Source organism: Balaenoptera physalus, assembly GCF_965194825.1.
Source record: "Balaenoptera physalus genome assembly, chromosome: 16".
NCBI classification, from domain to species: Eukaryota; Metazoa; Chordata; class Mammalia; order Artiodactyla; family Balaenopteridae; genus Balaenoptera; species Balaenoptera physalus.
In genome coordinates, this window is record NC_138898.1 from 14,283,575 (window position 1) to 14,297,568 (window position 13,994).

Genomic DNA, 13,994 nt, shown 5'->3' on the forward strand with positions numbered 1-13,994 from the left:
ATAGTTATATAAATAAATCTCATAAAACCTAGTTGTGATTGGAAAAGCCAGAAGGAGATATAGAACACAATATCGTTATATAAATTAAAAATACTCACAAAAGACAAAACGTTTGCAAAAACATAAACAAAGGAAAAGCTACACATTAAATGCATCCCAGTGGTTGCTCTGGGAAGGATGGGATTGGGAAATGGGGATAAAAGGGACCAAATTAATAAATAAAACAAAAAGAGTGGCCTTGTGCAACAGATAGTGAGATTGTGCCATGAACTGAGGGATTGGATTCACTTAAATCTCTGAAATTGTGTTCTAAAGAAAACAAAACACAAGTAGCTGCCATGTTTTTAAATGACTAAATGAGAGCTCAGAGAGGGGAACTGACTTCTCCAAGTCACACAGCGAGCAAATGGTAGAGCCCAACTTTGCACCCAGGCAGTCTGGCTGCAGAGCCCACTCTCCTCCCCATGAAATCAGCTGCGTCAGTGAGAATTCTTTTGGCTGCAGGTAAAAGGATGCCTGTCTGCCAGTGATTTAAAGAACAAGGGTTTATTTTCCTCAAATGTCAAAAAGTCAGAGAAGGGCAGTTCCAGGGTCATTTCAGAGGCACAAGGATGTCAGGGCTGTTCACTGGCATCTCTGTGATTCCCCTGGTCTTTCCCTCATGGTTGCAAAATGGCTGCCACATCCATCTGCATTAAAACGTCTTTCTTTACACACATGTATTTTAAAAGGAAGTTTTAAATTGGTATATATGTGGGCAGAGATTGCAGTATTAATTCTCCCTTTGTTCTTTTAGTAATAGAACCCCCACCTGGGCACATGCTTGTGCAGAGAAAAGACTGAATGTCTCAGCTTCCCTTGTGATTAGATGTGGTCATGTGACCAAGATTAGCTAATGGGGTATGAGTGGGAATGGTGTGTGCAGCTTCTGGGTGCTGCCCTTCCTGCTTCCTACTCCTGCTGGTTGGGATGTGAATAGGATGGTGCCGATGACAGATGCTACCTAGGACCCAACGATGGAAGGTGTGTGTTGAGAGAGGGGATCGTAGATCTGCTCCAGTAGCTTTGGATCATTTACTCCAGTGAACACAGCATTTCCCACGAAACCATGGGCTTTGTGTGCTAGTTATATTTTTTCGAATATGCATGAAAATAAATATATATCTGTTAAAAATCTAAATATTGATCCATGTGCCATCTATGTTAATCTCCTTACTGTGGTATGGGTATTTCCCCATCATGCAGTAAAGGATCTTGATTATTTTATTACCGTGACAGCCCTGAAAGCTAGAAATGATTATAAGTACTTTACAGGCGAGGTTTAGAGAGGTGAAGAATCAGTCACAGTTTTGGTAAAATAGTAGAGCCGGGATCTATGCAAGGTCAAAGTCTTCCACATGGAAGGGAAGAGATGTTCTATAGCAGAGGTTGGCAAACTTTTTCTGTAAATGACAAGACAGTAAAATATGTTTTGCTGGCCACTTGGTCACAACTACTCAAACTCTGCCCTTGCAGGGAGAAAGCATCCATAGACAATATGTAAATGAGTGGGCGTGGCTGTGTTCCAATGAAATTTTACTTGTGGGTGCTGAAATTAAAATTTTGTATAATTTTTACATCACAAGGTATTATTCTTCTACTGATTTTAGCCATCCACTTAAAAATGTGAAAACCACAGCTGGCAGGCAGCAGGCCAGATTCAACCTGTGGACCATAGTCTGCAGATCCCTAGTATTCCTTAGTAGAAGCCTAGTATTGGCTTTGTCAGTTTTCAAACTGTTTCCCCTGAGTCTTGGGGCTCCAAGAGAATACCTCATAGTCACCTTGGGGTGGCAGCAAGCAGTTAACTCTGCTCTCTCATTTCAACCCAGCTGCCCCCACTTTACCTACTTTATACCCTGAGCTTCCAAGTAACAATCACCAATGTTTATTGAGCACTTACTTCTATGCAAGGTCTCATCTAAGGGCCTTACATCTGAAAGACGTGGAGCTAGCTTTGACCTCATTTAGAGCAATGGAAATGGAGGAAGAATTTAAAAAGTGGTTAAAGTAGTCCCCAAGGTCACGTGATTCCAAAACAGCAGCTCTGGTGTTTTGAATCCAGGTTGGTTGACTTTAGCACCTGTACTCTTAACCTCTGTTGTTCTGCCTCCCATAGAAGAGTTTTTTCTAAGAGTTTAGTGGCCAAAAAAAAAAAAAAGTGTGAAAACCAATTCCCTCATCATATGAAAGAAGATGAAAAACCTGAGACTCGGGAAGGGGAAGGGACTTGCCCAAGGTCACACACAGCATCAGGTGCATAGGCGAAATCCAGAGTCTTTTCCCTTATGCTGCAGGATGTCAGGAGGCAGGAGACCCTGGGAGGCTGGGGCAGACCCCTGCTTTCATAGGCGGTGGGATCAGAGAGCGGGGATTAGTTAATGATCAGCCCCAAGACCTAAAACGGGTAATTCCAGTGCAAAGAGAGATGTTCTCTTTCATACAGTTTCTGTGCTCTGTCCTGGTGGCAGGAGGTAAGGACAGGAGTGGAGGGAGTGGAGACTCTGTTTATGGTCCAGGATAGGGGCGAGGAGGCTCCTGGAGCTTTAAGTCCCTGAGGGACACCCAGAGCAACAACTATAAGGGTGATGTGAGCTACCATTTCCTGAAGACCCACCCTATGCCAGATACTGTGCTAAATTTTTCATACCCATTAGCTCATTTAATCTTCATAACAGTACTATGAAGTAGATGACACCCATTTTACAGATGAAGAGACTGAGGGTCAGAGAGGCAAAATGTTTTGCCCAAAGCAACATGGTGAGTTAGTTGCTGAGCTTTGTCTGAATCTGGAATCTGTGCTTACAAGCCAGAACAAGATAGAGCCTGGGGCAGGGCAGGGCTCACTGGACAAGACCCTGGGGATCCTCAGCCTTGGAGGGCAACCCTGCTCCTTCTCTTCAGTTCTTTTACACACTCTGCTCCTTGCACTGCCTGGGGGACCAGGGCCACATGGGTGGTGGCTTCTCCTTCTACATGCATGTTCTCATTAGATCCTCCACTTCAGCCCTGCAAGGGTGGCCCTATCATCATGCCCATTTTACAGAGGAGGAAACTGATGCACAGACTGGTGAAGTATTTGCGCAAAGTCCCTCAGCCAGTAAGGGGCCCACTTGGCTTTTGAATCTAAACTCTACCACTCTTCCCCCTCCTTTTTTCTGCCCAAAGAAGGCTAGGTTGCCACCCATGCCTTTCCTTTAGGAATGCCCAAGATGCTATCATTCCAAAAGCAATCTTGTAAGCTGAGTTAAGCATTGCCCTCCTCTTCCCTCTTCGTTCATGAGACTGGGAGAAGGGACCTCTTCCTGAGGCTCTTCTCTCATCTATAAAATGAGGACAAAACCACCCATTTCGTACATATCGTTGTGAGGCTTACATGAGAAATGAGAGCCTGGCACATAGACATGGTTAATACGTGGCAGTTATGCAATTGCTATTACATAAAAACCAGTATAAGAGTTCCAGGAATTGGAAAGAGTGGGTAATAAGACCCTACACCTTGATTCAGGTTGAAGTTTCCTATTGAGAAGGATTTGTTTACTACCCGTCTCCTCCTTGGACTCCAGGTTCCATGGGAGCTTGTGTCAATCTTTCTCATTGCTGTGAACTATAGTATTGTTCACCTAGAACACTGTTTGGCACGTAGTAGATAATCAATAAGTGTGTGAAATAAATAAATAAACAAACCAGTTACTGAACAGTTCTATGCCTGTTTCCTCATATATAAAGTGGGGATATTAATCCTTAACCACCCAGGTAGTTGTGAGAACTAAGTAAATTAATGGATGTAAAACTGCCCATCCTGGGGACCTTTGACTTTCCCTGGGGTGCTGTTTACCTAATCTGATACAAGAACTCTTTCCTGAGAGCCTTCTGTGTGCCAGACTTCAAGAACATTTCAGTCATACCGGGGAGGTTCGATTAGAGTTAGCTGTTCCAGGTCAGAGCCAGGTGGGTGCCTTTGGAGGTGGGTGAGATTCAAGGGGTGGGGAATCAGTAGTCCTGGGAACAAGCCCGACTCTGCCATTAACCCAGTGGGTCATCTTGATCCCACCCTTCCCCCATGTCTCCGGGCCTCAGTTTCCCGAGGTGTAAAGAGGAAGGTAAACAACCCCTGCCCAGCTCTCTCAGTCTGTTCTGAGGCTGCTGTAAGATTACAAATGTGAAAGTTCTCAGTTCCCCCACCCGATATAAACTCAGGGATTGTTATTATTTGAATAAGATCTTACATAAGCACCAAGCTCCTAACCAGCCTGCGATTTCTGGACCCAGGGAAGTCAGAACCTTTGGAGACTTTGGCCTGTTTTCGTGTGGTCACTTGGGTCACCGTGGTCACAGGAAGTACAGGGATGACCCGGGATAAATGGATAAGAGTAGCTGAGCTGCTAGGGGCTGAGTAGCACCTTGGTTTTCCAAGTTTTTTTCAACTTCATCTTCATTGGTTTTATCATCATCATTAGAAAAAAATAATGCTTGGTATCAAATTTTTTCACATTACTAATTTGCATAAAGAAAAAGTGAAACTCCCTCCTTCCTAATTTTAATTGCTACAGATAATTACTGTTCATAGCCGTGTGTGTATGAATAGCTTCCTCTGCCTCGTCTGTAGCACGTACAGTTTTGTATCAGGGCTCTCCTACTCCGATGCTGGCAGCAACCAGCTTCCATGGCTGAGAAAAGCGGCCAGGTGAGGACTGTGGCAAACTGGAGAGCACTCACCCCCTCTAAGGTCATGGGCAGCCACTGGAGGCTTCAGTTCCCCATCTCTAACTTCAGGGGAGTCTTCTCAACCCTGCCTGCCCAAAAGAATGACCTACAGAGCTTTTAAAAATACTGAGTCCCCAGAGCCTCTAAACCAGAACCTCCAGGGTGGGACCTGGGCATTCTCAGCAAATTCTAATGTTCATCCAGGGCTGAGGAAGGTGGCCTATCGTTATACCCGAGATGCTGGTGAGCTCTGCGGACATCTGATGCTGCGTGACAGCCATTCCCAACCCGGGTGAGAAGGGTACAGAGAGAGCTAGAGACGGGTGGGGGGTAGGGAGTCACTGGGTCAGGGTTCTTCCTGTCTGGCCATCCCCTGGGGAGCGACTTTGCCCACCAGCATCAGTGTCCTATTAACAGCCCTTCACTTCCTGCTTCAGTGCCCCGGCCTCCGGCCTCGTGTGTTGCATGTGGACATGTGTTCCCATCACGGGAGCCCTGAAGCCCTTGTCCCCGTGGCCCAGGGTGAGCTGATCTGAATTTAGCCTTCAGACCCCTGCTGGTGGTCACCAGCCTCAGGCACAGTAAAAAGGACCCAGTCAACCACCATGGAATCCTGCTCCCTCGTGGTACCAGCAGGAAAAGAACAGCCCAGAGTGGAGAAGGGCAGGGACTTCCCCAAGCCCCCTGGTGAGACAGGGAAAGAACTGAGGCTGGAGTCTAGACCCTTCCGCCCAGTCCACGTGGCCAAAGCCCCCCAGGAATACATCTGTAGTTAAACAGGTTGAATTTGTCATCGTTGCTGCAGTGAGGGAGAGCACACACCACGGGCAACTACAGTCAACTCACAGGGTGCTAGAAAGCACCTCTCATAGGATTTGGGCTTTGGTTGGGTCATTTGGGCTGGGAATGGGGGCTAAGGAAGCAGGGTTTGCTCTAGATTGGGTGCTGTCAGAGACTGGGGACAATTCTGTGATTAGGCAAGAAGTAACCATTTATTTAGCAAGAGAAGTGGAAGCTTGATATTTTATGGGTGGCAAGTGGCTTTGCACTTAAACGAGATTAGGAGGTGTCCTTGCTCTGGCTTATTTTATCAGTCTCAGAGTGACTTTGTCTGAAGTCGGTGATGTGTAAGATTATTTAGGTCCAACAAGAGAATGATGTGTCGTATCTGGGTCAGACCAGTTCCAGACTTCAGGGACCACTCTTATATTCTTTCTTAATAGTAACCCACATTTTCTAAATCCCCACTAGTGCTCAGATTCCTGTTAAATTTTTAAAATCAGAGGCTGGCAAACTTGGGCCCACCAAATCTAGCCTGCTGCCTGTTTTTCATGCAGCCTGTGAGCTAAGCATAGTTTTTATGTTTTTAAATGGTTGGATAAATCAAAAGAAGAAGAATATTTTGTGACATGTGAAGATTATATGAAATTCAGTTTCAGTATCCAAAAGTAAATGTTTAGTCACACTTACTCATTTCTGTATTGTCTATGGCTGCTTTCATGATATCATGGCAGATTTGAGTGGTTACAACAGAGATCATATGGCTTTTCATATTTACTACTGGCCTTTTACAGAAGAAGTTTGCTAATCCCTACTTTGAATGACGTTTTAGTTGTTCAGGTTGCTATGACAAAAATACCAGAGACTGGGTATTTATTTCTCCCAGTTCTGGAGGCTGCGAAGTGCAAGATCAAGGCGCCAGCAGATCCGGTGTCTGTTGAGGGCCTTTTTCTGGTTTGTAGACAGCCGTCTTCTCACTGTGTCCTCACATGGTGGAAAAGGCAAGGGAGCTCTGTGGGGTCTCTTTTATAAGGGCACTAATCCCATTCATGAGGGCTCCTCCCTTATGACCTAATCACCTCCCCAAAACTCCACCTGTTAATACCATCACATTGGGGATTAGGTTTCAACATATGAATTTGGGGGGTGCTGAAAACATTCTGTCTATAGCAAATAAGTCAACTCTTTAATCCTCTTGATAACCCTAGGGGAATTATTACTTCCATTTTATGAATTAAAGATGTTCAAGGAGATCAAGGGATTTATCTAAGCCAGAGTTTCTTAACTTTGGCACTATTTGACATTTTAGGTAGGATAATTCTTTCGTGTGGGGGCTGACTTATGTCCTGTAAGATGTTTAGCAGCATCCCTGACCTCTGACCACTAGATACCAGTAGCACCCCAACTCCCCCCATCCCAGTTGCAACAACCAAAAATGTCTCCAGACATTGTCCAATGTCCCCTGGAGGCAGAATCGACCCCAGGTGGGAACCACACTGATCTAAGGTCGCAAAGCAAGTGATGGAGTTAGGACTTGAACCCTGAACCCATGTGTTCAGCTACCAGTCACACTTCCAATGCCCTGGGATGGATTCTTTTGCTCTTGGTGATGGTTTCAGCTGCAGAAACTTTTAATCCCTTCAGTTGTCTCCACGACACTCCAAGGCTCCTGTGGGGAGACTGACCTATCAAGCAAGGGCTTCTTTAAAAATGAAGTCAGATCCTGTCCTGACTCTCCTATGCTCAAACACTCCCCTGGCTCCACTCCCATCTGGCTCAGAGGAGAAGCTAAAGTCCTTACTGTGAGCCCCAAGCCCTCTGTGTGATCCACACCACTTCCTGCCACCTCACCCCTGCCACTTCTCCCACCTCTCCTCCTCCTTCATGCCTCTCCAGGCCCACTGATCTCCTTCCTGCTTCCCAACACACCAGACACACTCTCACCTCAGGGCCTTTGCACTTGCTGTTCCTGTTGCCCCCACCCCTCTTCCCACAACTCTTCAGATGATTGGCTCCTTTGTATCCTTGAGGTCTCAGCTCAAGTGCCATCAGCTCATATGTCTTCTCTGTTGACCTGATCACAATAGTCCACATGCTCCTCCTCCCCACACTGCAGCCACTTTCCATCACATTGCCCAGTTTCATTTCCTCTGTCACTTTCATCACAACTTGAAGTTTTCTTTATTTGGTTATTGTCTGTCTCCCTTTCTAGAATATAACTTTCATGGGAGCAAGGACACTGTCCTATATTATTCACTGTGTACCCCAAGCTCATAGTCAATAGTACACAGTAGGTGCTCAATAAATGCTTTTTGAATGTATGGCAGACTGGGGTCACCCATCCCATTGCTGATTCATTACCACTCAGAGCTGGTCTTTCCCAAACATCCCTTTGACAATGACAGCTCAGGTTAGCCTAGGCTTGAGTTATGGGTTGTCAAGCAGCCTTGCAGCTAACTCCCTGCCCACGGGCCTGAAGCCCTCTCCAAAAAGGGATGGGTGGGACAGGATGATGGAATTTTGAGTATCTTTTTTTTTTTTTTGATGCAATGACTAGTATAGGCCAGGACCTGAGGAAGCACTCTTGATTGACTGCACAAGAATGGGACACTCCTGTCCCATTTACTACATCACACTAAAGACATCGTGTTCTTTCCTCCTAGCTGCTGTGCGGAAAAACGGCCTGCATACTGTGCCCACGGAGATGCAATTTATTGCCGGCACAGAAGAGTGAGTTCCTGGTGAAATTCACAGAGGAGCCAGTGCTTGATCCAAGGAGATGATGAACAAGAATTCAATGCTCCAAGCAATCCTCCGCCTACCCCCCAATTTTTCTCCAAATGACCTAATGCCCAAGTTTCCACCATTTATAGCTTTGGCTCCAGCCTCCTTGAAAAAAGCAAATGTGGGAAGGACAGGGGAGCACATTAAATCCCTAAAGGTCTGCTGAGGCGCAGGGTCTGGAAGGAGGGACCAGAAGAGCAGGAGGCACAAGCCACACGACAGTCGTGGAGGAGAGGGTGTACCAGGCCAAGCGGCTCCAAAGACAGAAATGTCCTGAGACACCCTTCGCACTTGTGTGACTTAGGAAGTACCTTGACATTGACAGCACGTTTAGTCTTTGGTGTCTTTTGTATATGGCAGCGTGGATAAGATCTGGGTGCTTCGAACCATGCAGACCTGGCTTTGAAGCCTGGCTTTGCCGCTTACCGGCTCTGTGATTTGGACAAGTCACTTAACCTCTCTGAACCTCAGTTAGTTTCACTTACCAACTGGACACGATATCAGAACCCACCTTATAGGGCTGTTTTGATATTAAATGAGAACATGTAGCTAAAGCAGGTTTCTGGGCCTTCCATGCACAGATGGTAATGCTTGTTATTAATGGCATTGTTATCTCGATTTAATGGTGATGAAACAAACAGCAGGAAGTAAAGTGACTTGCTCAAGGCATTGCTGGGCATCAGTCAGGTCTGTTTCATTCATTCAACAAATATTTATAGAGAGCTTATGATGAGCCAGGTACTGTCAGGGATACAGCAACAAACAGAAAAAAAACCCTGCTCTTGCGGAGAAACAAATGCACAAGTAAAATCCATAGTGTGTCAGAAGGTTGGTGAGTGCTATGCAGGAGAACAAAGCAGGAAAGCAGGCTAGGGATGGGGTTGGGGGAAAGGGCAGTTTTTAAATGGGTGGTCAGGGAAGGCCTCACTAAGAAGGTCATTCTTGAGCAAACGGCTGTGGGAGGTGAAGGATCTGTGGGAAGAGGGTTCTCAGCAGAAGGACCAGCAGGTGCAAAAGTCCTGAGCGTTCAAAGCAACCAGGAAGCCAGCGTGGCTGGAGGTGGGGGTCAGAGAGGTTGCTTGTGTGGCAGGAAGACAATGGTAGAGGGACAGAGCATGTGGGACCTCATCGGCCATTGATGTAGCTTTGACTTTGAATGAGATGGGAGCTGGTGGAGGGTTCTAGCAGAGGAGGGACATGATTTTACATGAGTTTCTCTTATCCCATGGCCTGCGCTCCTTCCTGGCACCTTGTCTGGGGGCTTTGAGTCCAGCTTTGTGATATGGGTTCTATAGTTGGCCCAGCTACTCACTACCATGCAACCTGGGAACCACCTGCCCATGCAGAGCTTGTGCTGAGTCTTTTGGGAAAGAGCTCATCCCCACTCTCTGGAGCTCCATGTCCACTGGATGCAGTCTCCAGCCCCACTCTGGGCCTCCGTTTCCCATCCAAACGAGGAAGGGAGTGAACGAGATGAGCCTGAGGGCCCTTTCCCTCTCTCATTCTCCTGTGAGGCTCAGTCTGGTTGGGGCCCCAGCTCTGAGGGAGGCCACAGGTTCCTGACCAGACCTCTCACCTTGAAAAGTCAGGCCAAGGCATCTGTCTCCAGCCGCTTCCAGCCGTTGTCTTCCTTTCAGACCCAGATCGCATCCCCACTGCCCTCTGGAGAAGGGGCCCCTCATGTTAGTAATTAAGGCCTGAAGATATTTGAACTATCTTTCATTCTTTCAAAGAAATTGATTTGTTACGCGGGACAATTCTTAGTTTTATTCACTTATAAACATTTTATAATTGCACAAGTAAAAAGAAAAAAACTCTTAAACAAAAAGAAAAATGTACTCAGTATCTCACTCCCAAAGATAGATTAGAACAGTTAAGTAAATACTATTCTAGACTGTTTCTTGATATCTCTCTATTATATACATAAGTGCATTTCTTTATTTAAAAAAATTGATCACGCTACATATGCCACTTTATAACGCATCATCTCACTTAATGGAGTGTAGTGGACATCTTTTCACCTCAATAAATTTGTGTCAACATCATTGTCGTTTAATCATACAATTAACAATTCTTAATTTTATTTTTCCCCCAAACTCCTCAACTGTACCAGGAAAATAACCCAGATAGTACAAATAAAAAGAGGGAAAAAATCCATAATTCCATCCCCAAGAAAGGCACCAAAACAACTTTGTGTATACCATTCTAGACTTTTCTTAATATTCATATATTCATGAAATATGTGCATATTTTTAAAATAAAAAAACTAAGTAGTACTGTTACCTACCTTTTCACTTTATATAATGGACATCTTTCATTTTAATAAACACCCATCTAAATCACCATTTTTAATAGCTGCATTGGTATTCCATCCAGAAAGAGGATCATCTTTTTTAGCCAATCCCTTTTTGATGGATATTTAGGTTGTTTTCCATTTAAATTATATTTAATACCAATTGTTACTTTAGGACAACTTCTTAGAGTAGAACACTTAAGCTGAAGGGTTGCACATTTTTAGAGGTTTTTGGAGCCTGTGGCAACTGCCTTCTAGAAAGTTCACTTAGCTCTCCCGTCCTGGGCAGTGTGTTTCCCCATAAGGCCAGGAATTCTGAGTGTCTTCTGAATGGCTTCTCTTTGGGTTTGTTTAAAGCAAAGACTGTCCTGAGGAGGCGGAGGCTCCAACGGATCTCCAGGCTAACTCCAAGAAGGAGGAGGAATATCGCAGGAACATCTGGAAGGGCTTCCTCATCTCCATCCCCTACTCAGCCAGCATCGGGGGCACCGCCACCCTCACGGGCACGGCCCCCAACCTCATCCTGCTTGGCCAACTCAAGAGGTAAAAGCCAGTGCCCCGCCCCCCAGCACTGGGGTTTCTTCTCCTTCTACTCTTCTCCTCCTCCTTCATCCAACATTCAGGGGTGTCTGTTGAATGTCTTCTATTGGCCAGGCTCTGGGGACCCAGCGATGCACAAACCCCAACAAAGTCCTTACTCTGGGACACTTCCATTCTGGTGGGAGAGACAAGCAATACAGGAAAAAGCAAAAGAATATATAATATGTTGGTGTGACGAGTTATGAAATAAAGCAGGATAATGGAGTAGAGGTGACAGGAGTGATGCTGTTTCATGTAGGTTGGTCATGGATGTGTGATCTCTCTCATATGGTGACATTTGAGCAGAGACCTAGAAGTGAGGGGGTGAACTTTGTGGACACAGGAGGGAAGAGCATCCCAGACAGAGGGAATAGCTTGTACAAAGGTGGGACTGTCCTGGGGAACAGCACAAAGACCAGCCAGGCTGGGGTTCAGAAGGGGATAAGGTAAGAAGAGCCCAGACTAAGGCAACAATTGTAAGGATGCAGCTCTTCCTAAAAGTGAGATGGGGAGTCAGAGGAGAGCTGAGAGCCGAGGGGTGACACGATATGACATCTGCTTCTAAAACCAACCCCGGTGGGAGGTGTTGGTGTGTGGCTGTGATGTGCCGTGAGAAGCTTTGCAACCAGCCACACGGGCCAGCAGTGGAGTGGATTCTGCCAAGAAGTGAAACCTCCCCATCGCTGAACCTGTTCAAGCAGAGGCTGGGTGGCCATCCGTCAGGGCGTGAGAAGCAGAGAAGGATTCGACAAGATGGCTTGTCGTTGATTCCATTATTCCCAACCTCTGAGTCTGAAGATTTAAAAAAATCCTTAGAATCCTTCAAGATTCTAAGTATTTTCAGATTCCAGGATTCTGAGAGGTGGGGTTTCTAAGACTTCATTGCAGTGGAGATGCATTTAATCTATGAATGTAAGCATTTGACAAACAAACAGCAACAAAATTATTTGATATTCAACATGGCCACATGTGCTGGCCAACTTCTTTATCTGGTATTCAACCAAAGAATCAAGGACTTACTGGGATGATGGAGGGAAAGCTGGTTGGGTTGGTCTTCCTGAGAGTGGGCTTGGTGTACATAAATCAGTACTATACTTGCGGGTAGTCAAAGTTATTTTCATGAGAAAACTTAAGTACGCCCATGTCTTACCTCATGAACCAATTTTAAAACCTTAACCCTGCACCATATTCTCAGGTTCTCAAATCCTTTGATTTTAAGAGTATGATGAAAAACAGTGATTCTCAGCCATGGGTGCATTTTAGAGTCTCCAGGGAGGGTGAAAATAATATGCTTGGATCTCGGTTGCAGAGATTCTAATTCAGGAGGTATGGGATGGGGGCCAGGTATCAGTATTTCCCCAATTGATTTCAGCCCACTGCAAACCTTCGGTGTCTTTTCGTCTCCATTCTTTGAGCAAGACTTGGCTGTGAGACTGGAAAACCAGAAGCCAAGATGGTCCTGCTTCAGTTGTAGGGACGATCTGGGCTGACCCTTTAGTGTCCTCCATTATCAGGAAGCGCCAGCAAAGGAGCAGTTGACTGGGAGGAGAAAGCAGAGTGTTGGGTATTAGTTCTTGCTGGAGCGCATCCCCAGGGCTGGACAGGAAAGACGTGGGCTCTGGGGGCCTCAGGGGCTGGTTCTGAGTTGGGGGTTGGGGAGAATGAGAGGGCATTTGCTATCAGAGGGTTTTTAGGCTGCCTGTCTGCTCTGATGTGAGCAAGGCTTTGTTCCAACTTGAAAAGAAATTAGGGGGAAAATGCCGGAGCTGTAAGTAAAAGTATCAAACATGAAGGATTTTGAGTAAAGTGCATGCAAATTACATGCAAATCATATATAACATTTAATTGCACAAGCTAGGACCTTCTGGTCAGGAAGGAGGGTATTTGAAAGGAATATGGGGTTAACGTGGGGTTCTGAATCCCCATCGGGGAACCTGGGGAGACAGGGAAGTGGCTGCCCTGAATGTTCTCCTTGGCCTTTGCTCCCCAAATACATTTTATTAGTTTATTCTGATCATGCACGATATAGACACATTATAGAACACTCAGAAAAAACAGAAAAAAAATTTGAACGACGTTCAATCCCACTGTTAATACTGAGCATACTTCCTTTAGTTTTCCTCTGTAAGTATATGTGCATCCATCGGCGTGGCTGACCCCGGCGGGCTCTCACCTCCCTCTTGTCTCCAGTTTCTTCCCACAGTGCGACGTGGTGAATTTCGGCTCCTGGTTCATCTTCGCCTTCCCTCTCATGCTGATGTTCCTGTTGGTGGCCTGGCTCTGGATCTCCTTCCTGTATGGAGGGATAACCCTGAGGTACCCTGGTGTTTCAGCTGAGCTTTGCGGCGGGATGAACCGTGCTCAGTAGCGAGTGGCCTTCCTAAGTCGTTACAGTTTCATGTCAGATGTGGTGCCTGTAGTCCTCCTCGCCTCCCAGGGATGTGGGGGTTACAGGTGGTGTGGGAACTCGCCTGCTAAGCCCAGGCCCTCAGTGAATGTCGCTCACCATCAATAATTACTAATAGTGTTGTTACTTAAGTAAGGTACACACTCATATCAGAGGAGAAGATGTGTAGCGTTTCCCATTTCACGGGGCCTCAGTACAGGAGAGAGTTTGGGGGGTCATGAGGACAAGGTATCAAATAACATTGACTCAGACAGTGAGAAAAATATTCCTTTATCGACTCATGTAGAATCGATCTGCTTATGTTGGGGAGAAAGTCTCAGTAGGGTGAGGAAAAACTTTAACTCTCTAACCTTTCCAAATTAGCCTTTTAAAAAAGAAAGAGCAAACCTCAGGCCCAGAGACTAA

The 13,994-nt window shown here is 45.9% G+C and overlaps 1 protein-coding gene across 8 annotated transcripts in view; it reads left to right on the forward strand.

Annotated features, from left to right (window-relative positions):
* The window catches only part of SLC13A3 (solute carrier family 13 member 3), a 95,006-nt gene that overhangs the window by 50,811 nt on the left and 30,201 nt on the right, over positions 1–13,994 (forward strand). For 6 of the 8 annotated variants that reach the window (XM_082431402.1, XM_082431400.1, XM_082431403.1 and 3 more), the window contains 3 exons: positions 8,190–8,256; positions 10,961–11,146; positions 13,373–13,498. In XM_082431402.1, coding sequence (XP_082287528.1) covers positions 8,190–8,256; positions 10,961–11,146; positions 13,373–13,498 — 379 coding nt within the window. The remainder of the gene's footprint in view (positions 1–8,189; positions 8,257–10,960; positions 11,147–13,372; positions 13,499–13,994) is intronic. The other 2 variants (XM_082431405.1, XM_082431399.1) reach the window with 2 other exon arrangements.